Source organism: Podarcis cretensis (assembly GCF_951804945.1).
Source record: "Podarcis cretensis genome assembly, chromosome: 2".
Taxonomy (NCBI): domain Eukaryota; kingdom Metazoa; phylum Chordata; class Lepidosauria; order Squamata; family Lacertidae; genus Podarcis; species Podarcis cretensis.
In genome coordinates, this window is record NC_137171.1 from 29,466,370 (window position 1) to 29,493,038 (window position 26,669).

At 41.0% G+C, this 26,669-nt stretch overlaps 1 protein-coding gene across 2 annotated transcripts in view; it reads right to left on the bottom strand.

Moving 5' to 3' along the window:
- The window catches only part of RPTOR (regulatory associated protein of MTOR complex 1), a 325,970-nt gene that overhangs the window by 71,261 nt on the left and 228,040 nt on the right, over positions 1-26,669 (bottom strand). For both annotated transcript variants that reach the window (XM_079965357.1, XM_079965356.1), the window contains exons 12-20: positions 23,917-24,000; positions 22,852-22,962; positions 14,908-14,982; positions 13,498-13,563; positions 13,126-13,317; positions 11,975-12,115; positions 7,870-7,987; positions 6,441-6,581; positions 4,524-4,682 (exon numbers count right to left, since the gene is read on the bottom strand). In XM_079965357.1, coding sequence (XP_079821483.1) covers positions 4,524-4,682; positions 6,441-6,581; positions 7,870-7,987; positions 11,975-12,115; positions 13,126-13,317; positions 13,498-13,563; positions 14,908-14,982; positions 22,852-22,962; positions 23,917-24,000 — 1,087 coding nt within the window. The remainder of the gene's footprint in view (positions 1-4,523; positions 4,683-6,440; positions 6,582-7,869; positions 7,988-11,974; positions 12,116-13,125; positions 13,318-13,497; positions 13,564-14,907; positions 14,983-22,851; positions 22,963-23,916; positions 24,001-26,669) is intronic.

Consider the following 26,669-nt stretch of genomic DNA (forward strand, 5'->3'; position numbering starts at 1 on the left):
AAAGTGTATACAATTAATTTACTAAGATTTGTTTAATTGGGTGATACACCCGACATTTCATCTGCTTTAAAATGAGAGCACAAATGACTTGTTAAATCTGCATATGAGAAAAGCAATCTAAATATGCATGCTTGTGGCAACACACATCATTTTTGAAAAGTTCCCCACTTTTTCTTAAGCCTAACCAGTGTGCTATAGTTGCTAAAGTGCCACACTAGGACCAGGGAGACCAGAATTAAAATCTCTGCACAGCCATAAAGCTCCCTGGGCCAGTCACTCTCTCTTAGTGTTATAAACCTTTAATGGAATGTTGTGTGAGGTTAAATAGCAGAAGAAGGAAACTGGACAGTGGATACTGACTTGAGCTCGTTGGAAGAACAGCAAGTTATAAATGTAATAATAATAAAATGTAATAAATGTTATCTTTCCTCTCCTTTGCATCTCATGTTTTACCTTTTCTTATCCTAGCCCTACAAAGACCATAACTTCACTCTCTGAACAGTTACATTATTCTGTAAATAGCATTATGTATAGGTGGATTCCTAAGTACACTGCTTATAACTCCCGTTTCCCCATCAAATCAGGCAAACCCCAGGCTTGATGGATCCTGGAGGTTTCAGAAAACTCATTTCCAAGGCAAACCACATTTTGCTTGGATAATTGCATTAGCATAAAAGCACAAATACAGTATGTTCAAGATGAGAAAGGGCTAAAAATGGGATTCAGATATCATTTGGATACGTAGCAAAAGGTAGACCTAAGCACAAAATTTGGTGGAGTTGCAGTGTTCTAGAGAAGCAAAATGCCTCAGCCTGACCCACTTATGGGAGTGCTATGGCCTCACATAGACTGGAAGTGGGGTGGGGGAGAGGATTGTTAAAATGCATGCATTTGCAGAGGAGAAGCGAATTTATGCCTATTGTGCTAGAACAGGGTGAGCAGAAGACAGATCAGGATCTAATGGTAGATCACTGTGTGATTTGAAGTAGATCAACACAGATTTCTGACCCCCAGCTGTTTTACAAAGATGACAACAAATTGACTCCTTGCCCTTAAACTATGTTGAAAGAATGAAGAAAGCTGGAAAGGGGTGTGTGTCTGTGTGGGTGGGTGTGGGTGTAACCAAAATTGATTTTGGTGTAGATTTATTGTGAGCTCAGTTCAGTTCTGGAGCTCTAAATAAGTTCCTGGGCTCAGAATTATATAATTCTAAGGATATTTATTTTACAGCAGACTGTTGCAAAATTCTAATTCGTTGCAGCATTCAGCTGTGATGTCAGGGTCAGGAGGGTTGGATTCACCCCACCCCACCAACTGCTATGAAATAACAATAAATTTCACATTTAGCAGCATAACAAAAGGTGCATATTAAGAAATGATAATAAACAGATTGCAACTGAGAGAAAAGGCCCCATGCACGAAAGCATCAAAAGGCTTTGAACATATGAAACTGGCTTATTTGGAGTCAGAAGACTACCGCTCTGTCTAACCCAGTATTGTCTACTTTGCATGGCAGTGGTTCACTGAGGTCTCAGTAGAGGGCTTTCTCAGTCTTGTTGCCTGAGACCCTTTGAACCGGAGATTCCAGGGAAGAAACCTGAGAACAGATGCATGCAAACCATGTGCTTTACTATGGAGCTGTGGAGCCATTCCTCACATGCTTTTATCTCCATCCTGCCCCTCTCTATGCATAAATTATTACTTGTTCAATATTGCCTTTCCCCGCTCTTCATATGCTGAAGGGACTCTACGGCTGACCTGAGAATTAGTCTAGGCTAGTCAGCTACTTGCCATGAGCTAAAAAAAGCTAACTGAATCCATGAAGGTGCCCTATACAGAGCCAAACACTGGCCCATCTCAAGAAAGGATCCAAAACTCCATCACCGCACCAACCACCCATAACCTTCACTTCCATTAAGGCTCTCAACAGAGATAACATACCTGGAAGCCCACTTGACAACAATGGAGTGCCATGCTCCAAGTTACTTGCCCTCTGCTAAGAGGCTGGAGCCTGGGCTTATTTGGGTGGGCTAAGACTCTTGTTAGAAAACATCCCTCTTCCCTGGGAGTTTGCCCAGGGAGCTATCAGGTACTGTGAACAACCTGATCCAGCCACAGATACCCAGGAGTCTATGCTTGCTTCTTGCTTCTCAATACTGCCTCACATCCCAAACCAGTCTCCTCTAGACCTTGTTTAGCACCCGGAATGAGCTCACAGTCTACCCTGAACAGTACACTGCCAACTACACAAATGGTGTCACAAAGAAAGTGCAACTTTTCATTGCCTAGAAATCCATAATAATTTTACAATGTTAGTGTCAATTATGTGTAAGTGGTCTGAGTCCATCTAGCTCATGAAATTCTTATTGTGGCCTTTGGTCCTGAACAGGTTATCCCCCTCCTGCCCAGTGTAATTGAGAAGAAATTTAAACAGGAGAGAATGGGTTGGAGTTGACAAGATACCGAAAGTTTACATAATCTGCCATTCAGGTCAACTCAAGCGCAAACCTATGGACCAAGTTCAGGTTTCCTTTTTTTACCATTTCCTTTAGAATGCAGCAGAGGCAAGGCTGGAAGATGCATTTGAAAAAGGAAGGAGGAGAAAAAAAGAAATCATGGAGGAAGAAGAAAAACCCTGGCCTTAAAGAGGTAAGTGCTGAAAGTAATGGGATTCCGTGCAAGTTATGAATTTTAAACACTTCCATAAGCTATGTCGTTTACAGCTGGATATGAGCTGTTCCTGTCTGAATATGAATGAGGAAGGCACTAGAGAGCTGCTTTTGTGCTTCAAGATGCTCTCACTCATCTCATTCCTTGGCTATGTTTTTCAGCTGTGCTCTAAAACTCTTTTAAGACACATGTAAATAACAAAATAGGCACCTCTTTACATTAGCAGAAGACTATGGAGAAATACCCACAGGAACTGAGACAGTGGGCCATTTTACAGGGCTGAGCTAAAGTGGGGGGGGGCACTTTTTGGAGAAACTCTTATCCCCTTCAAAAACTATGCCTTTTCAGCGGGCAGGGCTCCAAATAAGCACAAAGGCAGTGGAAATATTTCCTGTCCTCGCTTACTTGGCTTTGCAATGCTATCATGTAGCCAAATTTCAATGGCCGTGTGACCATTTGTCATCATCTCAATGTGATCGATGATTAGTTAGAATCATAGTCTAGGAGCAATATTGTGCTTCATACTCTGGAACGGTCTGTGTGAGTTTAATATCCGACCAATTCACTCTTCCTCAAAAATCTACATTACTTTAGTCTGGGGACTGGGATGACTAACATAGCAAGCCTGAGTAATTTAGCTACAACAAACAAACAATCCTACAGGAACTGTACTAATCCTGCCATGCTACTCTTATAAGAAAACAAACATGGAAAATTGCCTTATACCTGGGTCAGACTATTTGCCCATCTAGCCCACGGTTTCCCAAGGCCTCAAGTTTTACAACTCAGCCTTATAACAGGAGGTGCCAGGTACTGAAACTAGGGCAGGGCCAAGCCAGTAGCTCTTTTTCTTTCCTGATCTGTGTGGTTTGACCTATTTCCCCCTTTTCACCTCCACATAAACACAGGAGCTAAGTGTGGAGGAAATGTCTGTGGCACATGAGTTAACCACGTCCATTATGATGCAAAAGGAACAGTTGTTCTAACTGGGTGCTTTCCTGTCCTGCCCAGACAAAGACTGGAAATGAGGTGAGGTGGGTGTAAGAGGGAAGGTTGTAATGGTAGTGGAGGAGAAATAAGAAAGCAAGGTACAAGAATTCTGTCTCCATCCCACTCCACGCTCATCTTTGCCCAACTCCATGGATCACTTAGTTAACTGATGCACAGATGCAGACAAACATGAATACAACTGGCTTCATATAGAGTTCTCTATGAGCCCTAGAAAACAGGGAAACAGAAACTGAAATAACAGTCAGCCCCACTCTCTAGTACAGAGCTTTCCAAACTTTTCATGTTGGTGACACACTTCCTAGACATGCATCATTTTGAGACATGGTAATTCAGTTTTACTAGCAAACCGAAGGTTAAACTAACCCCTTTTAAGAGATACGGACACACATTGTGCGACACACCTACACACTGTAGCCAAAACACTAATGTGTCGTGACACACAATTTGGAAAGCTCTGCTCTAGTATATTGTAGCCAACATAGGTGTTACTATCAACAAGGCAGTGCATCAAAACTAAATATAAACACCCAGTTTTCTAGGTAAGAATGCTGGAAGCAGCTGCAAATTCCAATCAACATTTGGTTCTTTTGCTGGGATTGTTAACAATGGAAAATGCATCATCCCCTTTCGAAAAACTGGCACACTCTCACACACAAATGCAGCTGTGTCATTGTTCTGCATCTACACACAAAAACTTCAAACAAATTTCCCATCTCCTTTTGTCAGGTTGCTGTCCACTCACATTAAGAGCCTATGTGCCATTACAAAGAACTACTCCTCAAAGCTTTCCTACCATACTCTGCAGAATAGAGATGAGGCGGCTTGGAAATGTGCAGGCTCACCTATCAGTGAATTCAGTGAAGAGTAGGAGCTGACTCTTCTCATCTTGTCAATGGTCTCAAAAGACAGGATATACTCTTCATTCTCAGGGCTGCCCAGGGTGCTACTGGCACTGCTGCTGGTGCTCAAGTTCCCAGGGGAAAAGGCAACAGAGCTCCCAGCTGTTGAAGACAAAGAATAAGTACAGAAACATTGAGAGAAGCAAGTGTGCAAGGACAGTATTCCTTGGAGTATCAGTGTACAGCAGGATTTCCCAAACTTTTGAGTACATTGACCCCTCGATGTGCCAATAAAGTTGTCATTGACTCCAACCCAAATTCTTAGGAACGTAAATGAAATAAAGTCAAGAAATATCAATATATGATTAACATTTCTTAATTATCCATCACCATGACCAAAAAATTGATGTATTGTAATATTATCTTAGTGGGATGCAGGTGGCGCTGTGGGTTAAAAGCCTCAGGGCCTAGGACTTGCCGATCGAAAGGTCGGCAGTTCAAATCCCTGCGGCGGGGTGCGCTCCCGCTGCTCGGTCCCAGCGCCTGCCAACCTAGCAGTTCGAAAGCACCTCCGGGTGCAAGTAGATAAATAGGGACCGCTTACCAGCGGAAAGGTAAACGGCGTTTCCGTGTGCGGCTCTGGCTCGCCAGAGCAGCGATGTCACGCTGGCCACGTGACCCGGAAGTGTCTCCGGACAGCGCTGGCCCCTGGCCTCTTGAGTGAGATGGGCGCACAACCCCAGAGTCTGACAAGACTGGCCCGTATGGGCAGGGGTACCTTTACCTTTACCTTTAATATTATCTTATTAAATATAGAGATTCATCATTGGCAAGGGAGGTGTGCTCTGTAAATGCCTATGCCTATATTTCTGATGCTCATAGTTCTCAATTAAATTTTTGGCATTATGCCTGTAAACTTCTTTTTCACTCCTAGGCCCTTTTCTTGACCCCCAGGTCTTCATTCATTTCCTGCATGATTGCATCAACCACAGGGTGTCGGTATTGGCGGCTGTGGAAAATCTTGCTCTAGAGCAGTGGTTCCCACTTGGTGGCCTACGGACCCCAGGGGCCCACAGAGCCCACCCAGGAGGTCCATGGCACATACCCATCAACTGTCCGGGACATCCCATTTTGGGGGGCCGTGCTCTCATGCAAGAACACAGCACTCAAAAAATGTGCTTTTTGGAGCTGTGCTCTTGTATTGGTCACATGACTCACACCTGAGCACGTCCCTGTTTTGCACTGGGACATGTTAGAGGGTATGGTGGCACCAATAACATATCCAAAACTACCACAGAGATGTCAACGTTTTCAAAGGTCCATGGCTTGGCTTTTGAAAAACAGGGTGTCTTCAGTACATCGCTAATTAGGAACCACTACTCTAGAACATTCAAGTTGTGGGAAGACAGGCTAGTTTAATATCTCTTTAAAAAAAAACCTGTGTACACTGGAAATTGCAAGCAGAAGGGAACTTACTGTGCTGTTCTTCCATCTTGCACTTGCAAAAAGCTAATCCTGAGGATCAGAGGACCCTCTAGAATGTGATGGGTGCATTTCTAGGGGAGGGGGAAATCACCCCAAATCACATGGAAGCATTATGTGAACTGCCCTTTCCCCTTTCAGCACCTCCCATGCCTCTTCCAACCTTGGAGGATTCCCTGACCCTCTTAATTGGCCTTTAACATGGGGCGGCAGTGGGAGGAAAGTGAGAGGAGACAGGAAAGTGCTCTTCTGTGAATTCTCTTCCATTCATGTTTTCCGGATCTAATCCTGCATCACATCACTTAGGTATGCTGTCCAAACTTTTATAGGCACTGAGTCGGTTCATTATTGCTGTGGTTGAAAGCAATCATATGAGTAAGCTTTGCATACATGCATTCAAAGAGTAAATGGTAAGAGAATCCTGAAAAGCAAACTTACATTCTTCATTCAAACTGAGATTCTGCAGAGACTTATTCAAATTCCTTACTGTCGTGACTGCTCTTATATTCCCGTAGGAGCTGACAGAACGGAGTTTTGGTGTGCAGGGACTGTCTCGCACTGGAGTCAGGCTTCCACCTTCTATGGAGACAATATTGTTATTCATTTCCTACCCCATCCTCCTAACACCCAGGAAAAGGATCACAACTTTCTGTTTTTAGCATGACTGTGGCCTAATATTATACAAAGGTGGGTTAGGCCTTGGTAGTCCATAAATGGAGACGCAAACTAACTGCTGCAAGTACCCTACTTTGGCATTAGGAGAATACATCCTCCTGCAAACAAGACCTAAATCTGAGTTACTGTTTCTATCTGTTCATTTTAGACTTTGCTGACCAAGTGCTGTGCAGCCTCCATTAACTCTAACAGGACTAACATGACAACCCCATTTAAAGGAATGTGGTGGGGTGTGATGGTGAGGTGTGAGGCTAGATAACTTGTCTGTAACAAAAGGTCAACCAAAGCTTTAGGGTCCCCCCGCCACCAGCCAAATGCTTAGCCGCAGTATACTATGAGAGCCTGGCATTTCAACTGTTTTCCTCCTTAAGAGAGATCCAAGAAGCATTTGTGCTGTATAAAAGCTTTAGAAATTCTGTGCCAGATATAGCTGGGTCTTGATGCTGGAGATAAGATGCTTCTTGTGCATTTTATTTACATAACAGCTTTAATTTATCCTGAGTAAACACGTTATTATTTTATTCAACAGCAACAAGAAAGACAAGGGAATGGGAGAGTAGGTTTTCATATTTTTTAATATAATCCACTCTTTCAGACAAAGGCGCTATTGAATTACTCATTGCAGGGAGACAACTGTATTTTCATCTAAATTATCTGATAGGAGAGGTTCCCAAGTCCCCAGAGATTATCCAGGATATTTAATATTTAAGATGACATTTCACGAGATAAAAGGCCAGCAACAATTTATCCAGATTTCTGTATTTCCCAAATTAAGAAGAATGTACAAAGAGAAGGAAAAGAAGAGGAGAAGCGATAGAAAACACTGACCCAGTCCACATGTCACAGTAAGAACAAACCCTAGCTTCATATCAAGGTTTGCTTAGAATAAAACAAACCATGACTCCCCGTTTGGATGTAATGCTAAGGCAGGGACTGTGGTTTGTTGCTCCTGCTTGTGCTTTGGGAGAAGTGAAGTGGGAACTATTGGTCCTTCCACAATAAATCTTTAATCTACCATGATATGTGAATGGAGCCAATATGAAGCCCTCATTTGACCTTCACACACAAAATCAGTTTTTTTGGGGGGAAGGGTTGCCAAAAATATGTGATTTAGCCAATAAACTGCCCTCCCTCATAGAATTACCTTCCACAGTTTTATTATAATTTTTTAATAAAGAAAATGATGTATTACCTGGAGCAGCTGGTGATGGCAGTGCATAGTTCTTTTCTTCTTCCATAAACTGCAAGGCAACAGTGCAGAAATTGCTTTCATACTGGACCACAAGGTGACTCAGTGCAACCACCAACTCCTAGGGAGAGGGCAATGGAGGAAAAACAGATTTCTGAACACTGTGTGCATGTGAAATAACTGACAGCAAAGAACTTGAATCACTGCAAAAAAAACAGGGAAGATCTCATTCACCTGATAATATAACGGAAAAGCAGACACCCATCTGCAAGTCAAAGTTCCAGGACTACTCAAAGAACAATGTTTCGGGTATTGAAAGCAAATAAATTGATGCAGTAATCTCCACTCCAAATTCTAAGGTTAAGCCAATATATTTCTGAATTTAACCTAGCTAGTCCAGGAGCAAGAGTGCTATTGAAACATTCTGTTCACAGCTCAGTGTATCTTGTAAAGCAGGGAGGAGGACCTGTTACTACGACTCATGCCATCCCTGACCATTGGTCATACTGGTGGGACTGATGGGAATTGGAATCCAACAACATCTGGGCTGTGACAGGCTCCCCCATCCCTCCTGCTTTATTTATTGGGTTGAACATTTTGACTTTAAAGTACCAACAGCAAATATTATCAATCCTCAAAATAGCATATAGCAGTACAGTACTTTACAAAGTTCCCTTTTGTGAAAATGCAGTAGAAAGATTCTATATTATTATATTATTATTATTATTATTATTATTATTATTATTATTATTAATTGAATTTATATACCTATACCTGGAGGTCTATTTTGTGAGCAACTTTAAATAAAGCAAGCAACAGAAAACAGACTTCTGTTGTGAAAACAGACTTCTGACAAAATGAATACCCATTTGTCACCTCAAGTGGGGACGAGGGCACTTTTTATACTTGGCTTTGTGAAGCATTGATTTTTCCTTCAGTTTAGTGTGACGATCTTAAGAAAGCTGGAACATTTGACTCCAAAGTGAATTCTTTGCAACGAAAGATCTTTCATTATTGGCTACTCTCTAACTTTTTGATGCAGCCGAGAATTGTCAAATTGATCTACTGCTACTGGAAGAACTGAAGGGGAAGGGAGAACATTGTGCCATTCTTCTCTGGTCCATTCAAGCTTCTCTGTAGGACATAATGAATCATAAAAAGGGCAAGGTTCTTGTGTGACCTCTTGGGTCATGGTCCAGACCTTAAAGCCTTGCCAACCTTTTCTATGATGATTCCAAGAGTTACAGAAATAGCATGATGCCCTGTTAGAAATGCATAACTGTTCACAGTGGTTCACAGTCAGCTCAAAAAAGAAATCAAATCTGACATTGGGCAAGCAGAACCTTGGTGGTTTAGGGGCAACACAACCTGCTACTTATTTTCTGTGAAAAAGGCAAAGATTTCTTGGTGGGAAATATTGAATTCTGCAAGACTAGCACAGAGTTTTGTTTATTCTATCAAAGTCTCTTGTTATTGTTGTTTAGTCGTTTGTACAGAAGGATCAGAAACTTACCAAGGCATTTTCTTAATAGCCCTACACAGTACTACCAATGTCCTATTTACCCAAACAGAGGCTAGAAAAGATGAAATGCATTTTGCCTATGATAAATTTGACAAGACTAGGCAAGAAGCTCTGGTCACAATGCTTCTCAGTGCTATTAAGTGACTGATGTGCTACTGCTCTAAAGTGGGAGGTTAGAAAAAACAATCTTCAAGGGACTATTGTTTCATCTCAACCCTCTCCCCACCAACCCATTATGGAAAGCTCTTTGCTGAATAGAACTGTCCTGTTTCCCTCCTGCACTTGCAAAACTCATCCTTCTTCCTCTCGGAGGGCTGCCACATACTTCTTGTTTCCAGTAACAAATTAATATTTCATATTTAATTTGGTAGATTGTAATGTAAGACTCTGCTATCAAAAGGGTGATAAATAGGAAAGGACTACAGAGACAAAACGTGGCTTCTGTTTCGGGAGGAAGTAGCAAGAGCATCAAGAAATTCTGCAAAGTGTTGAGGTCTTGGAGAGAGAGGCCAGGACAGCTAATCTCATTTCCCTGTCCTCTTTTTTTTTATGCAGCAGCTCCAAAATGAAAGTAGTGACATACAAGCCTGACAGCTCTCTGCTGACAGATATCACTTTCCTTTGGCATTCAGCAGCACACTTTTCAATGATGGATATGGTGCCAGGTCTAAAATAATCCTTTTCTAATGCCTGGTCTTTCATTATTTTGTTATGCAATGCCCTTTTTCTGTTGCAAAGGGATTTCTCATACTGTACAGCAAATGAAATGCCATATTGATAAAGGCCTCATGCCTGGCCCCACTGGGCAAAATGAAGCAGCCTGACGTTCAGGTCAGACAAGAAAAAGCATTTTGTGTTTCAGAGTGATGGCCCCCGGGAGCTGGGATGGTAAAGGGATCCATGGCGTGTATGCCCTCAATTCAAGGTCAACTCCCCCCACTGACCCTATACCACCTCTTGCAGCAAGTGTTCTTTATCACACTCTGGGTGATGAAGTTAATTTTATTTCCCCCAGGACAGGGAGAAAAGCAGAACAATGTTATTCTTCAGGCTGAAAACAGAAAGGCGAGTGAAAACTGAAATTTACGTAAGCCTCTCAGGAAACGGAGAGACAAAACGATTGACACGACAGGGCTTGTGATTCAAAGAAATCGTCAGCAAACAGAGAGCCAGTAAGACCTGCAGGAGTGCAAAAACTTTCCCTGTTTCTCGCATTGAGGAAATGGCACTTGCTTACATATGATGAAGCAGTCTCAGCAGCCAAAGATTCACATTGGCTAACTACCCCCCCCCCAAAAAAAAACCATTCTGATGAAGACAAGATGTTAAAACAAGGAGAAACCAATGAGAAGTGGCCACGTGGGAGGTAAAATGGGAAGCCTGCTGTGTTATCAAATTACTGTAAGGATTCTACTGGCACAAAGATCTAAGAAGACTTGCCTGCAGAAGCAGCAGTGTGCAAAGGCTGTACACCACAAACAAAAGCCAATTCCAAAAAACAAAGCAAATTTTAGGACAGATAGCCATTGCCACTACCACATGTACACAAAGTATGCATATTCAGCCTCATGAATCTCTCAAAGAATGGCCTAGAGAGTGCCAGTTTGCGGACATGCCGTGTTTTCTTTATTGCGTAATGCTGCCAAAACAGAATTTCAGAGCTAAGGTCATATAATGGTGCTCTTTTTCTGCAGAGTCCATACCGGACGGACACCCATCATGTTATGGAATAAGAGGGCTAGATTTAGACATCTGGGAATCTTAAATTACACTGCGATTATAATACACTGTACAAAAACAACTCAAATGCCCGGTTTTAGAATTGTATTTCAATAGAACAGACATTAAGTAGTTTCCCTTGACCTGAAGAATCCCTACGGAATTTCTAATGAGAAAGGGGGAAACTTAGCAATATTTTATTATTGTTTGCAATTAACACAGCACTTTGGAGCTAAAATAATTTATCTTGAAGGCATGCCACTATTATTTCCACGTTATCAAACTGAGGCTTACAGTGAGTCCACAGCTGATCTTATATTTTAACCTGGGTTTTCTCTTCAATACATGAAATAGTTATTGGGCTATTTCTGAAGACTATGCATCTTTTGCCATTTCATGTTTGGCAATAGTCATGGGTGCAAGGATTCACCTTGTAATGTTTTAAAGCTGTTGTCATTCAGAGCCTCACATGTTCATGACCTGCTCAAGGGAGGAAAAAGGAAACCTAAGCACAAATTGCTAAGGGACAGTCTGAACAGATCATATAAACATAGGATGAAGCTGCTGAATAAGGAATCTGATCATTGGTCCATTTCGTCCAGTATCGTTTACTCTGATTGTCAGAGGTTCTCTGAGATCTCAGGCAGACCCACAGCTCTGCTAATTGGAATAGGCTGGAGGTTAAAACTGGAACATTCTGCATGCAAAGGATGTGCATTATCACTGAGCTATGGGTTTTTCCTGTTTTCAGTAAATCAAAGTTTTGAACAGCTGCAATGAACTATAAAAGTCCGTGCAGACAGGACTAACAAGCTGAGCAGTAACACAGGGGCTCTAGCACCTACCCCTCCCAACCCCATGTTATACCTTTCGGACCATGGGACTTCCATCGTTGATGAGCTGAGCCAGCATCATGGCAACGTTGTGATCAATAGTGGTAGAATGATCTGTCCGCTCAGCCGAATTGCCCACAAAGGTGCCAAGGGCAAAGACTGCAGCACAGCGAACCTGAAAAAGAAACATAAATAATCTCTGTCCAACTTAAACTCTTAGCATACACTTTGTCACTTGCATGTTTTAGTGCAAAGATGTCATAAAATAACATATCCATCCTATTGGAAAGGACTCCCAACATTAAGGACACATCTAGTAAGTAAATGCAGACATATGAGAACTATGTTTTTTTCACATGGCCAGTAGACCCTCAACACATCAGCTGAAAGCTGCAATAGTTAACAGATTACAGGGCTGCAATAGTTAATAATCAGTTAGTATAAACTTTAATCAAATAAATTAACTGGGCAGGTATTCATGGGCTTTTCCTTCTCTTCCACCTTACAGTCCCCACAATCTGCAAAATCAGCTCCAGAAAACTGAGAAATCCTCTGTAGTGGATTTTGGGCATGTACAGGGAGACAAAGACCAGGGGTTCTATTGCACCAAAAGATTTCCATTGCATAAGAAGGCAGATATCACTGGATGTTGCCTAATACAAGTATTCATAAAAACTACAAGTGGTGAGTGCTCTTTTAAAAGAGGCATTCTGTCTTTTCTCTTACATAGAAGGGAACGTATATTAAAATATGACATCTGCTACAATGAAGAAAGCTTCCTTCAGAATTACTATTTTTACCCATATATAGAATTAATTACTAGATAAATCACTCAAAACTCATGAAATTAATTGACTAAGATTTCTTTTAATCATGTTCATGCCTTATTAGTTAAGATCTTCATAAATTAAACAGCCTTTGAGGCTGTTTCATTAGCCAGCCACTTTAATAGTTATTTGAATTGTTTTAAAAGGTGTTTTATATTTAATTGCTGTACACTTGCCCACATATGTTATATGGTAGTATAGAAATACTTTCATCAATAGTTGTTTTTTTTTAAAAAATGAAAGAATACTTTCAAAGTTTAGTGTTGTGTACCGTGATCAGATCAAGTACTATAGGGAAGCTGTTTTGGGTAGCTAAGGCAAGCACATGAACCACTCTCTCCACGGGATGCTGTATTACCTCTGGGATTGGATCAGAGAGAAGGCTGTAGAGCTTTTCATGGGCACTGTCCCTCACACCGCACCACCTTGCAGAGTCAAAATTCTGCCAAATTCGCCCCAAGCAAATAGCCACCCACTGGCGCAGAAGAGGATGTGGATCATTGAGCTGCTCCAGGCAAATGGCAATCAAGTTCCCTTGAAGACAGGCCTCCTATAACAAAGGGCAGAGCATGATATTTTAACGCATTATTTGCCGATAAAGCAATTCTAAGGATAACAACTCTTTTAGAGCAGCATAGATGCATGGGGTAAGGTCCCTAACATTTTTATTCAAGATTATTAATGAGGTCAGATGTAGAGCCATCCACACCATTCCTCAACTTTTACTCACCTGCCCGGTATTGTAGTTGTTGACAATCACTGCCAGGATAAAAGCTGTCATTGTCCTATGTTCAGCCTGAAAACACACACAAAAGATTGAGGATTAGATAAAATAATAAGTGAATATTAAACAAATCCTTCCTGCTGGAACTTGTCTCTTTTGACACTGAGGGTTCTCGAAGGTCTTCCTAACTTAACAATCCAAATTAAATGAAATAATGAAAATGGCCATGAAAATGACTTAATCTCATTTGCTTGTATGACTGTCCTTTCAAATAGAAGCGTGTAAATTCATTTAACTGTGGGTTCAAGCTTTTTAAGGGTACGAAGGTGGAAAGTGCTTTTAACTTTAAATCACAAAACACAACATCTGCTACAACAAATAGACAGACACGTTTCAGACAAAATAAAAAGGTTGCACAGGATTTGCATCCTTCTCTAAAAGAATTCTGAAAATTTTCTGTCATCTCTACCTCTCCGTGTGTCAAATATCCAATACATTTAAAGAACTATATAAACATTTCCCAAAGACAGTACATTTCACATGCAGTGTGGGAAGACTGGAAATTATTTTGTATGACATTTTATTTTCCCTTAAGTACAAGATTACAAAAATAATAATAGAGAAGAGAACAGTGCCCGACTGATTCATGCTAGCAACAGTAATGAAGTTTTTTAAAAAATACAAAAAAACCTACCAGTGCCCTTACTGCAACATTCTTTTTCTTTAACAGGCTTAAAATACATTTATTGACAATAAATAACCCCTTTAGTTCATTTATTGTGGTCTCTTTCACAAGAAGAAATTAATACTGAGCAAAAGAAAAAGTGTGCAATTTAAGATTCTTCTTTGATTTATGTGCCCCACCTTGTAATAACGTAAATGTAGCCCTGTTGGACCACATCAAAGGTCTATCTAGCCCAGGTTCTCATTTCCCAACAGTGGCCAACCTGACCTCCCCCCCCCCCCGGGAAGACAAAAAGCAGTGAATGAAGATAATGCCCACCCCACCAATAACTGGTATTCAGTGGTGTACTTCCTCTGAACATGGAGGTTTCATTTAGTCATTATGGTTAATAGCCACTGATGGACCATGAATTTATCTAAACCCCTTTGAAAGTCATCTAAGCCTTTGGAAATGAAGTCCACAAACGCAGTGTGTGAAGAAATAACTTCCTTTTGTCTTTCCTGAATATACTGCTAAACCATTTCATTCCTTTAAGGAAGAGGGAGAAAGTGTGCTCTAAACATTTTCTCCATGCTACTCATCAACAGGACAGTTGCATGTTACAACTTTGTATAACTTCTAACCATCTACAAAATCAACAGCATGGCTACCTCATAAGTGCAGCACATAAATCAGCATAAGTTCTAATCAGAGAGGTGGGATGGTAGTGAAGGCTGATTATTTGACCTTACCGGCATGTAGGGATCTGCCAAAACAGAAAGGAAATATTTGTGACCATTGTCCTTCACAAGGTCGGCTTGGCATGACTGAAAAACAAGACAGATGGGGTGGGGGGAGAGAGAGCAATAAGATGAAGATAATTTATTTTTAGTCTTTGAATGATTTCCATTTAGTTCATCAATTGCACGTGTACAGAGAGTCCTTGAAAGCAATAATCAGGAAGCCAGTTATACAGATAACAACTCAGCTTTGGCTCATTCCGCCTAAGCAATGTACTGGGAGTACAGCCATCAGCAAGCCAGGTGTAGAAAGAAGCGACATCTCCCAGACTACATAACTATACTTATTCTGTAACTGACAAAATTTGGGGTCTTCCTGTTTCTTTTATGCTTCCTTTGACTTTTATGCTAAACACAGCCATGGGGAGAAAGAGAGTGACTTTAAACTTTCCTTTTCAGCAGCTACCTTGGGAACCAGGTGGCTCATTTGGCATTGGCATTCTTCTCTGTTCTCTGTATCTGATGAGGCAATTTGAGATGGATATGTCACAAAACTCTGCTTAAGAAACTTGGTCTGTTCTGAAAACTCAGGAAAAGCTGTCTGGAAGATGCACGTGCATCAGTGATACGCAGATGTTGCTCCCCTCTGCATACGCCTCTCACCATAACACAGATCTTGCAGATGTTCTGGTCTAAGCCCCAAGGACAGGCACAGGGATTCAGTTTATTGCATGAAAGCAATTGTGCCATGAATGGTAGAATTTGGCTTCCAGCAGTTTTCTAGCCATTACTGTTGCAGCAATATGACAACAGTGTTGATTAAAACTCTAGCCAACACAATGCCCTCCAGATATTGTTGGACTACAGCTCCCATCATCCCTGACCACTGGCCCTGCTGGCTGCAGCTGCTGGGACTTGCAGCTTAGAAGCATCTTGAGGGCATCATGTTGGCTTCCCTGCTCTAAGAGTAGAGTGCATTTGCTCTGTCCTTACGTACTGGCCTTTAACATTTATTTAGAGTGTTCCATTCTTCCTTGGCTTCAACTAATGGGCTTTCTGCAAGGAGGAAGAAGTACCTAACTCAGCTTGGGTGAGCCAATGACAATTACAGCCAACAGTGAACACAGCTTGTGCCCAATGAACCATGATTTAACTTATTGGACAAAAACTTGCCAATATTTTGACAACTATAAAGTACTTTATTTAGTATGCTCACAACAAGGCTGTAGAATTTAGTTGTTTATGTCATATCAAACCCGCAATGGCATGAACAGTGAGCATTCTTCCTAAACTGCAGGATTCCAGATTTCTGTTCACAGATCCTTTGTGAAATATCAAGTGAGATGACCAATCCAAACGTAACCTTTCTACAGCAGGTTGCTCAATGCTAATTATTCCAAATGTTCTACTGTGTAGAAAAATGTGGAGGAAATAAGAAAAGGGCACAAGTCACTAATAAAAAGTCTTCAAACTCATGTTTGGTCCCCTAAAGGCCACTTGGTTGAGAAGCATGGTGTTGTAGTTATGAGATGAAACTGTTAAGCTGGCACCTATTGTCAGATGATATCATCTCAAAAGCAGGCTGAGCCAACGTCAACAAAATGCTAATTTACAGAGTGAAGTTGAAGCAATGGCTGCAAAAACACAAATGTCAAATCATGGCAGGGTTGTGTCTTGGATAAACTCCAGGAGGAGAAAGGCATACAGGAAAGAAATGACAAAATATGGAGAGGAACTTCAGGATCAAGGACACAGAAGCAGCATACAGTCTTCTAGAGACTGAAGTAAACATGACAGCATGTGTTTTGGCCTAATACACAGGGATGAACCTAAAATCCTTTTATACTGTGACCAAGAAACATAAGTTAGGATGGCCCAATGTTGCTAGGAGAAGGTTTGATTCTTAATGACTGGTGTTGGCATGGTGGGAAACAGGTTAATTTCCCCCACACAGATGGCGTCCCTGATTCAACCCCTTTTTCATTTCCAGTATAAATGAATGTTTCTCAGCATTTTGCTGTGTCTGATAATAAGGAAATGACATAGCCCAACTCTCCTGATAAGAGAATAATTGAGAATAATTCCCTTTGAAAGTGAGATTTCCCCATGTTTCATATTGGATGCCAATTAGATGAGAATCAAGCAGGCTGGCTTTTGGTGCTAATAAGGCTCATTAGCAACTGCTTCTTGAAACATTGTGCACTTGCATGCCAGTTTAAGCATTGGGGATGACATATTAAGGCCAGAAAAAGAGGATGAATGAACACACGCACACGTACATACATACATTTATATGAAAGACTAAAGTGACAATAGGTAGAGAGAAGAGAAAGGAAGGAAGCTGACTTTGCTTTGAACTCTCTCCAGTGAGTTCTGCAGTATGCTAAACACCAGGTAGGTAAATAGTAACCATTCTTTATTCCTGATTGAAAATGCAAGAAGGGTGGGGGTCAAACAAAGCGGGTGGGAGAGACAAAGATTCAAGAGAATAACTACATTGTTCAGGTAACTAAAGCTGCTTGTTGCAGACAGCTGCAAAGTAGGAGAAAATGACTGAAGCCAAGCTGTATGTATAAGCAGGCTTAACTCTTGCTGAGGATGGGGGTGGGGCTTGCTGCTTCCAATGAATGGTTATTTTGGGCTCTCTTTAATACTGATGCCAAGTAGGTAAGTGGCCACTTATTTGTCCAGAAACTGGCTACTACTTCCACCAGATTCCACCAGTATTCTGCCTGCCTGAGGAAAACAGACCCTGCAGTGGAAAACTCTGGTGATAACATTGAACATTAATTTGTACTCTCAATATGATATCTGTTGGGGGGGGGGAATACTGAACGTACATCAGCATCAATGGCATCTCCCTCCTTTAAGGAATCATGACATACCAGTAAAAACAGAATGGTGGCAAGCTTGCTATGAAGGTGGTATGAACTGCCAACATCTGTGAGCAATTAAAGTCCTCTCTGCACACAGAAGAGGGCAGGTAACAAAGGGCTTTCATTATCAGCTGCATATTTCCTCCCTCAGCAGGGAAGAAAAAATATGAACCTTGTGATGCTGAAACACAAATCTGAGGGTGGCGCATACCTACTTAAGCTCAAGTATAAGATGCTAGATTCATATTTGAAGGGCACAATCTAAAATAAAGGGGTGTTGAGAACATTTTGTTTGGTCACAAGATCTCACTCTTCCCTAAAATTCTACTAGTCGGATTTTTCAGTAGTACATTATTACACAGGTTAAAGAGTCACCATCTTCCCTTTTGAAAACCTCAGCATACTTATTTAAATGGGCATTGACATTAATGCAGTAAAATACTGAGCAGTTGCTCTTTTACTAATGTGGTTATTTCTATCTCTACAATAAGCATCCCACTGGCACCATTATTACATGGAGTTTAAATTAACACTAGTTAACTTATGTACTGTCAGGAGCTGGATGGTGATGGTCAATTATACTATCATTAATGAGGTGATCACAGTTCTAAGTTACAACTCCTTAATTCCAGTGCCTGCAGGCTAGCAAAGGATATTGTTTATATTTGTCTATCTATGGCCTTAAGAAAGAATTCTTAAAACAAAAACAGGAGAGCTGGAAGATCCAGTGGTCTGATTTCAGCTGCCCAAACATTCTGATTATGTAGGAAAGTTATGAATGAATACTATTGGGAATTTAAAAATGTATTATCCACCAAATGTAAACCTGATGTTAATACATGTTCATTACTTGATCTAACATACCTTTACAATGACTTAATGATTGGCACATCACATGATCACTCCCATAGGATGGTCAAGGGAAATTTCATTCAAGATTCCCCTCCAGCTCATTAATATTCCCAGTAAAAATTGGCCTAGCAAAAGTCCCCACAATACAAATTATTATTATTTTATTAATATTTATTAAGTTTGTACACAGCCCTTCATCCGAAGATCCCAGGGAGGCTCCCAACAGAAAAATACAAAATGAGAATACAAAATACACAATAAAACAAAATCCAAACAAAACCAATAACCCACCTCCCACGAACACATTTAAAAAGCCATAGAATGTTAATCAGCCAAATGCTTGGTTGAAGAGAAACTTTTACACCTGGAGCCTAAAAATATGTCACAAAGGCCCCACGCAAGCCTCCCTCTACAAACTGTAGATCCTTCTTCAATGGCCTAGAGATTACGTGCACTCCTAAAACCACTGCTTCAACAGTCATTCATTGGGTTTGCACTGGCTGAATAATACATGGAGATGGAGCCCAACAGCATAGGCTTCTTTCCTTCTGGACATTTTACTTTAATCCCCAACATCCTAGGGCAGGCAAAGGCAAACTCGGCACTCCAGATGTTTCGGGACCACAACTCCCATCATCCATGACCACTGGTCCTGTTAGCTAGGGATGATGGGAGTTGTAGTCACAAAACATCTGGAGGGCTGAGTTTGCCTGTGCCTGTCCTAGGGGAAGGGCCGTAGCTCTGTGATGGAACAGCTGAGGTCCCAGGTTCAATCCCCAGCATCTTTAGATAGGGCTGAGAAAGACTTCTGCCAATCAGAAGAGCCACTGCCAATCAGTGTAGACAATACTAAAGAAGATGGATCACTGGTCTGACTCAATATACAGCAGCTTCCTATGTTCCCATATGGTTGAAGAGTCATATTACAACACTGTGTCAATACACTACCCCCAAATGCCCCCCATGTCAACAATAGCTGTGCCCATATTTGGCAGGCCTTCTGCTTCTGTTGCCTACTATGTGTGTGTCTAGATGGACATTATCCAGTATGTCTGGTTGCAAAACACAACACAACACAACTAAACATGAATACTATGAATACTGCAGCACCAAACCAAGTATTCAAACACTAAAGTGGATATAGAAACAAAAGATGTCCACACAAAGTGCCCATAGACAGTTTTTAAAAAGATACAACTCCTGCTGGCTTTGCCACTTTGCTCATTCTGCACAGTCAAAACGTAAAACAATTTTTTTAAAAAAGGAAAGGCACTAACTAGACACAGTCCAAAACCAAGCTTTCCAATACAACACACACTCGTGCATACTTGTGGCATCCTCTCACTCCTCTTTTTCTGATCTTTTAGTTCTTTGTTCATCCTGCAGGCAAAACCATGAAGTGCATAATATTTTACTGTTCAGAAGAATGTAAGAGAGAAGCTAGTTGGAAGAATGAGTAAGTAGACTACACTGAGTCTTCAATACTGTTATACATAGAGTGTGCAACCAAGCCATAATCCAGGGACCAGTGCTCCAGACCATAAAGCTGCCCCATAGCATATGCGCTGAAGAGAACATGAAAAACAACAGCTCTAATTGAATCAGAACCAGGGAAACATTTGAACTCAAAGTCTGTTTTAAACATGATTTTTATTAAATCCTGTTCTCATATAGGACTCCAATCTCGATTACTTAGCTTTAGAAATTCTGCAGGACCAGAATGAAAGAATCATAGAATGGTATAGTTGAAAGAGACCTTGAGGCTGATCTAATCCAGGCCCCTGCAATGCAGAAAAATGCAGCTGTCCCGTATGGGGATTGAACCTGCAACCTTGGTTATCAGCACCATGCTATAACCAAGTGAGCTATCCAGGTATTCCCAAAAACATTAGCTGGGCCCTGAGGTACAACCATGTGAAATTAAGTATATGCTGTACAATCTGAAAAGGATTATGTTAACCTAGTAGTTCTGTCTAGCAACCCACTACTACTAAAACCTCACTGATATTTTAAAAATATTTCAACTGTTCCAAGTGCTTTCACATGTAATCTAGTTGTGATCCGTACAACAAGCCCATAAGGAAAGTCAGCATTGCTGTCTTCCATATTGCAGAAGGTGGGACTGAGGCTGAGAGATAGTGATTTGCCTAAGGTCACCGAGCAAGTTCATGGCCGAGGCACAGTTCATAGCTTAGCCACTACACTGCACAGAAATACACTTTTAGCTTTCCTCCACTTTCTACCTTCTTTTTCTTCTGTCGCACAGATGTGATTCACTGCAGCTGAACAATTAATCACTACATCTATCTTTCAGTCAACACACCAAAACAACAGCTTCTCATGATTGCCTACAGCAGCTAGGATAATGCTTTCACTTACATTCAAAGGACATTCCCCTGCAGACATTGTTACCTGACATAAATCTTGCAAAATGACTAGCTCTGGAATGCCATGGCCATGCAAGAAACATACCCATAAGAGCCTAAACCTTAAGGGATAATTGCTACTGGGCTGTTAGGCAACAGACCGTGTCCTATGCCCCTCCCAGCCCCCTCCTCTACTTTTAACACACTGCATTTCATTCTTTGTCACACTATGACGGACAGTCATGGAAATCTAATATGTAATGGATTTTGGATATACACTGCAAACACAAATGCTTCTATGCCTTCATTTTTATGTTAAATTCCCCATTAAGGGATCGGAGAAAGAAACGGTTGGGCATTGTCACCTTTAGGGATCACAGGTTGACAGGGAATCCTTTTGTGATGGACATTCCCCCTACGTTTGCTATTATACTTATGGTTAATGGGAGGGGGGATGGTGTGTGAACATGAGATGATGTTTCACAAATGATAAAGGAGGAAAAAGTACAAATGTTTCCCAGCCTAAGATATTATATCCAGTGGAGTGAACAAAACATGGAAAGGGCTTCCTGTCTCAAAATCCCAGAATTGCTGCAGAATGCTGGATCATAGAAAGCATAATGCATAAATGAGGTCTAAACTCTAAAGGATTTACATCTCTGGCACTCTAAAGCATGTACTTCAGTCTAAGCTGGAAGGCTACATCCGGCCTTATCTTTTAAAGACGGGAATGTGTTCTGTACTCCCTGACAATAATTTCATTGGCATATTGGCCTCCATGGTGCCGTGTGCCAGATTCGGTGAATATATTCTTATTCTGAATTATACATGGAGGCTTGTATCTCCAGCCAAACAAAAACATGTATCAAAAAAGAGATTTTTCTTCCCCAGAACAGCTTGAAGATTACTTTTCATTTTCTTTGCAGTCCAAAATCCTCTTAAAACATTATCCAAAATATATTTAATAACACTAAACATAACTCTGGATCAGCAGGAAAGGATGCCAGCGCGTGATCATGGCTCTTTCCTCCTGCTTGTGCTTAAAGCATTAATCAGCAAAGGCAATCAAAATACTTAAGTCAACACAAATACTGTAAATGTCAGGCTTGTAAAAAAAAATCTAGTTTTGATGTTGTAATACTTATATTGGTTAATCATTTCTGTCTGCAATTACCTTTATGCACAATGCCAGCTGATATACCTTTAGGTGAATTAAAAATGAGACTAGGAAGTGAGACAGACATAGACATACAGAGTCAACACACAAAATGACCATTGAGCTTTTAATAGCAGGATCTACCAGTAAGTTCCAGTAAATCCCAACTGGCTTCAACGTAGATGGTCAGACAGACAGACCGGGAGAGCTACATGACGACAGCCCTGTATTGGGAGGTTTTTAATGTTTCATCTTTTATTATGTTTTTGTATATGCTGTAAGCTGCCCAGAGTGGCTGGGGAAACCCAACCAGATGGGTGGGGTATTATCAACACCCCCCACCCAATAACCCACCTCCCACATTTAATAAGCCATAGAATGTTAATCAGCTTACAGTGGTTAATCAGTGGTTGAAGAGACACTTTTTCTCCTGGAGTCTAAAGGTGCCAAGTAAGCCTTCCTGGGAAGAGTATTCCACAAATTGCAGGAGCTGACTAGGTCCCTCTTCAATGGCTTGCAGATTGCATACACTCCTAAGTCCAACTTGCTCATGGTTCCACATTAATTCCCTTTGGGCAAGTCTCTCATATTAATGACATTCCTAAGCATGAACAAGTTATCTCACGTGTTGGCTCTGTAATGAATCAAGACAGCCCTTTTAACATATTCTGCATCATCACTAAATTAACATTTCATGGTTACTCACACTGTCCACTGCAAGGATTTTGGCCCAGATGAAGACCAGAAGAGGTCTTAGCTCTCGAGCAGAACTCTGGAGAAGCTTTAGCACATAAGGGAAAATGCCAACAGACAGAGCCTAGAGGAAGAGAATTTGAGAACCAAAAATAAACTTAGGAAGTGTGGAGTAGGTGAACCCAGCACGAATTTTAATAGCATGGCAAACGCCTGACAATGAATCACAATGATCATGCTAAAGACATAATCTCAGCATATTTGTTTCAGGTCAGTTTTATTCAAGGATATCAGCTGCTTTTTCTCATCTGGATTGCCAAAACTGAGACTTAATTTAAAACCACATTTTGCTCAGTGCACAACTTGCTTACAATGCATTGCTCTCCACATCTCTCATTTGACTCTTCTTGCTTCTACTAGGAGGCATCTTGCAAAAAAAAAAAAAAATCTAATCAATCCAAACAACGTTATTTCTAATGGATACAGTGCTCCATTTCTTTGCTTTCTCTCATTTTAATTTAAGTTTTTACTTTTACTTGTACATAGTTATTCCACCAATGGCTTGTGCACAAGCCATACATAGTTCAAATCCTCAAATGTTTTTGACCTCTTTTTTTTTCTCATTTAAGGTCCAGGTAGGCCATGTTTGAAGTATGGATAAAATTTACAACAGCTGGGGAAGAATCTAGTTTATTTTCATTTTATTCAGGCAGCTTGTTCAATAAATCCAACATGTCCATAAAAAACTGTATAAACATTCACATTGCCTCTCTTATTATCACTATCCGTAGCCTCAGATGAAATTGGAGAGGCCAAACAAGGATGGGATTGCCATCTTCAGCTAATGTGTACTACAAATAAAGGAATTCTCATCAGTTCTATAGCCACCCGAAGCTCTGGAAGCCTAATTTATGTTGACCTCAGGGTCATACAACTCCTGAAAACTAGTGTCCAGTTCTTCAAATTTGTGAGACATTATTTTTTTATAACCTGCAAGGATGAATTCTTCACTCATACATGATCATTATATAGCCAGCATCTTTCATTTTCCAAAAAGATGACCATAATAGGTACCTACCAGGCTAACAGCCCAGGGACCTAGGTCCAAAAATCGTCCCAGTAAATCAAGAGCTCGCAACCGATGCACTTGACTTAACAGCACCTGCAGAAAAAGGGAAAGAGGGAGGAAAAAACAGATTGTACTGTAAAGCACCTGAAATTTTGAAATTCTGGAGTGTATGCTAGATCAGGGAAAGGTTATATTCAAGCACCAACATCTCAGTTTCAGAAAAATATAATTACTGTACACAACGTGGACTACAACTGTGCCATGATCAGAAACAAAATAATCCACTTGCAGAGCAGATAACTAAGAAAAAATACCAAAGTATACCACAGAATACATGTAAAGTCACACATGATTTGCATTATATGATCAAGGAATTAAGCTTTCCAGAAAACTCTTACCCATTGCAGATATGGAAACATAACATAAAGTCTAAGAGAACATCAAAGGCACTGCCTTCTTTCTGTATCTGAATACCATATGTCGAGAACCCAAAAAGAAGGCTATGCTGTGTTATCATGCATTGCTAAAAGTCTTCCACAGGCTTTTGTCCAGTTAGTGTTGTAAGCAAGTACAGGACTAGAAGAAGAGAAGTGTCTTGCTTAAGGTCACAAACGAAATATTTGAGGGTCTGAGCTCCCAAGCCCCAAACAATTCTTTTGAAACCACCTCTCACATCTGCTGTTGCAACACAACCCATCTCAGAAGGTAAACTAGAAATAGCATTTAAAAATAAAATAAAATACATGCTACAACAACAAGGCCAGGCAGCTAAGGTGCTCTCTCTCCCCTTTAGTCTCTCATTCAAAGTGTAAGAGGCTGGCTCCCAGAGGTGGGAAAGCAATGGCACTGTGGTTTGCAAATGGGCAGCTACCTAATCAGCAGGTGCCTACCCCATTTGTTGGTCAACTTCCTCCCTACAGCCCTACAGCCATGATTAGGCAGAGCAGGTGTCTGATGGACATTCCAGAGGAACTCATAAGGGCAGGCAGGGAGTGCACTCAACAGACTATATTTGTGCTCTTGTGCTACTGCAGTGTGCTGGAGCCTCAAAACCTTAGGATCATGGCCATGTAAGCTACAGAACAGTTAATCTACATTGTGGGGGTTTTTTAACTGTGTGCATCGGGCAGGACAAGTGTTGCCAGTTACTGCCTGTTCTCCAGTTCTTTGCTCCTGCTAGGGCAGCACTTTGCTATTTTTGCAGGGGATGACTTTCTAGATGAAGCTAAGGAAAAGGTTGAAACTGTGGTGATGTGTGTGTGAGAGAGAGAGAGAGAAGCTGGGGAGGGGAGACCAGAGAGATTAAACTGAAAATTGCATCTCCAGTCCAATATATAATGAACAGCAAGAAGCTATTCAAAAGGAATTGGAAGCAGTAATCAGTCTTTGTTTTCCTTGGCAAATAGATGCTAAGAGGTCAGAGTGGAGAGAAAAGGAGCAGGAGGAGGCTGCACATTAGTAATTTAATACAGACTCATTAAAACCACATCCAGCTATGTTAATGAGCTGGTAGATCTACAGACCTCTAAAGTATGAAGGCTCCCAAATAAAAGATTATATATTAACATGGCATTAAAGAATAAAGTAATCATTTACCAATATATTTCAATAGTATGCTGCATGGCTTTGGCTAAAAATGACTGGATTTATAGTCAACAATCCTTACTGGTTGTCTGTGTTTTAGGACATTAGGCTGCAATGGAATTGCAACAAGTCTTTTAAGCGGAGATATAAAATTGCTCTAATTGTTTTTACATATGAAATTGGTTTATATGTTTTTTACTGCTGATGTTTAAATCACTTTGAGATGTTTACTAGGAACTTAGCACCCATATAACAGATGCTAAACCGTAACACAAAATTCTAAGAAATGGGTATACCACAATAATAGTCAAATGACTTTTTGGGGGGAGTTTACCTATTTGAAGTGCTTGTCAGATGCACAGAAATATTATCAACATTTACCCTTCATTGTCTTAGTGGATCATCAATACCTTTGAATGATAAAATCTGTAGGTGTAGACTGTAATCTTCTGAATGCTACAGTTATTGTGGGTACCCTTTCCCGACCTTACTCACATAGCCCCTACATAGAGACAGTTACTATAGCATAAAAGAGCTATCTGTTAAGGGTGTTTCCCAATCATAGGAATGCAAATAGAAGACAGTTAACTATTTATTGTCAAAGATAACACAGTCGTTTCTGCAGCTCTGGATAGCTATGCACACCAATCTAGCAACTAGGCAGCTATTCTCAGGTCTGTGCTGTATGGAGCAGTTGCAGCAACAGGGGACTCCTCCCCCTTCCCCAGTTCATGTACCTTCCTCCCATGGGAGGACATTTAGAGACTGCAACTTCCTCTACTCATCCCTTTTCAATCCCCTTCTGGTTCTGGGGTACAGTGGTGCAGGAGAGGGTGGGGTCTCCTGCCTCAACAGGTCAAGGAGCATCTAGGACAGGGAGGGTGTTCATCAAGTGGTGCTGCATAGTTCCATTCCTCCCTCCCATATCCTAGTCCTCATCCTCAAGTGCTGATCTGAACCAGAGACATGAGAGGGAATCATGACAGGGGCCAAATACTCATTTCAGTCACCCAGTTTAACCCCAGTTGGGTTATTTTCAATTTGCTTAACATTTCACTGTCCGAAATACATTGATGTTATCTGCAAACTGGCTACCACGCTACACACCTCACTTGCAATTAAGTGACCTGTACTGTTTACTTTCCTCCACTGTAAAAATAGTCTATCTGTTGTAGCTC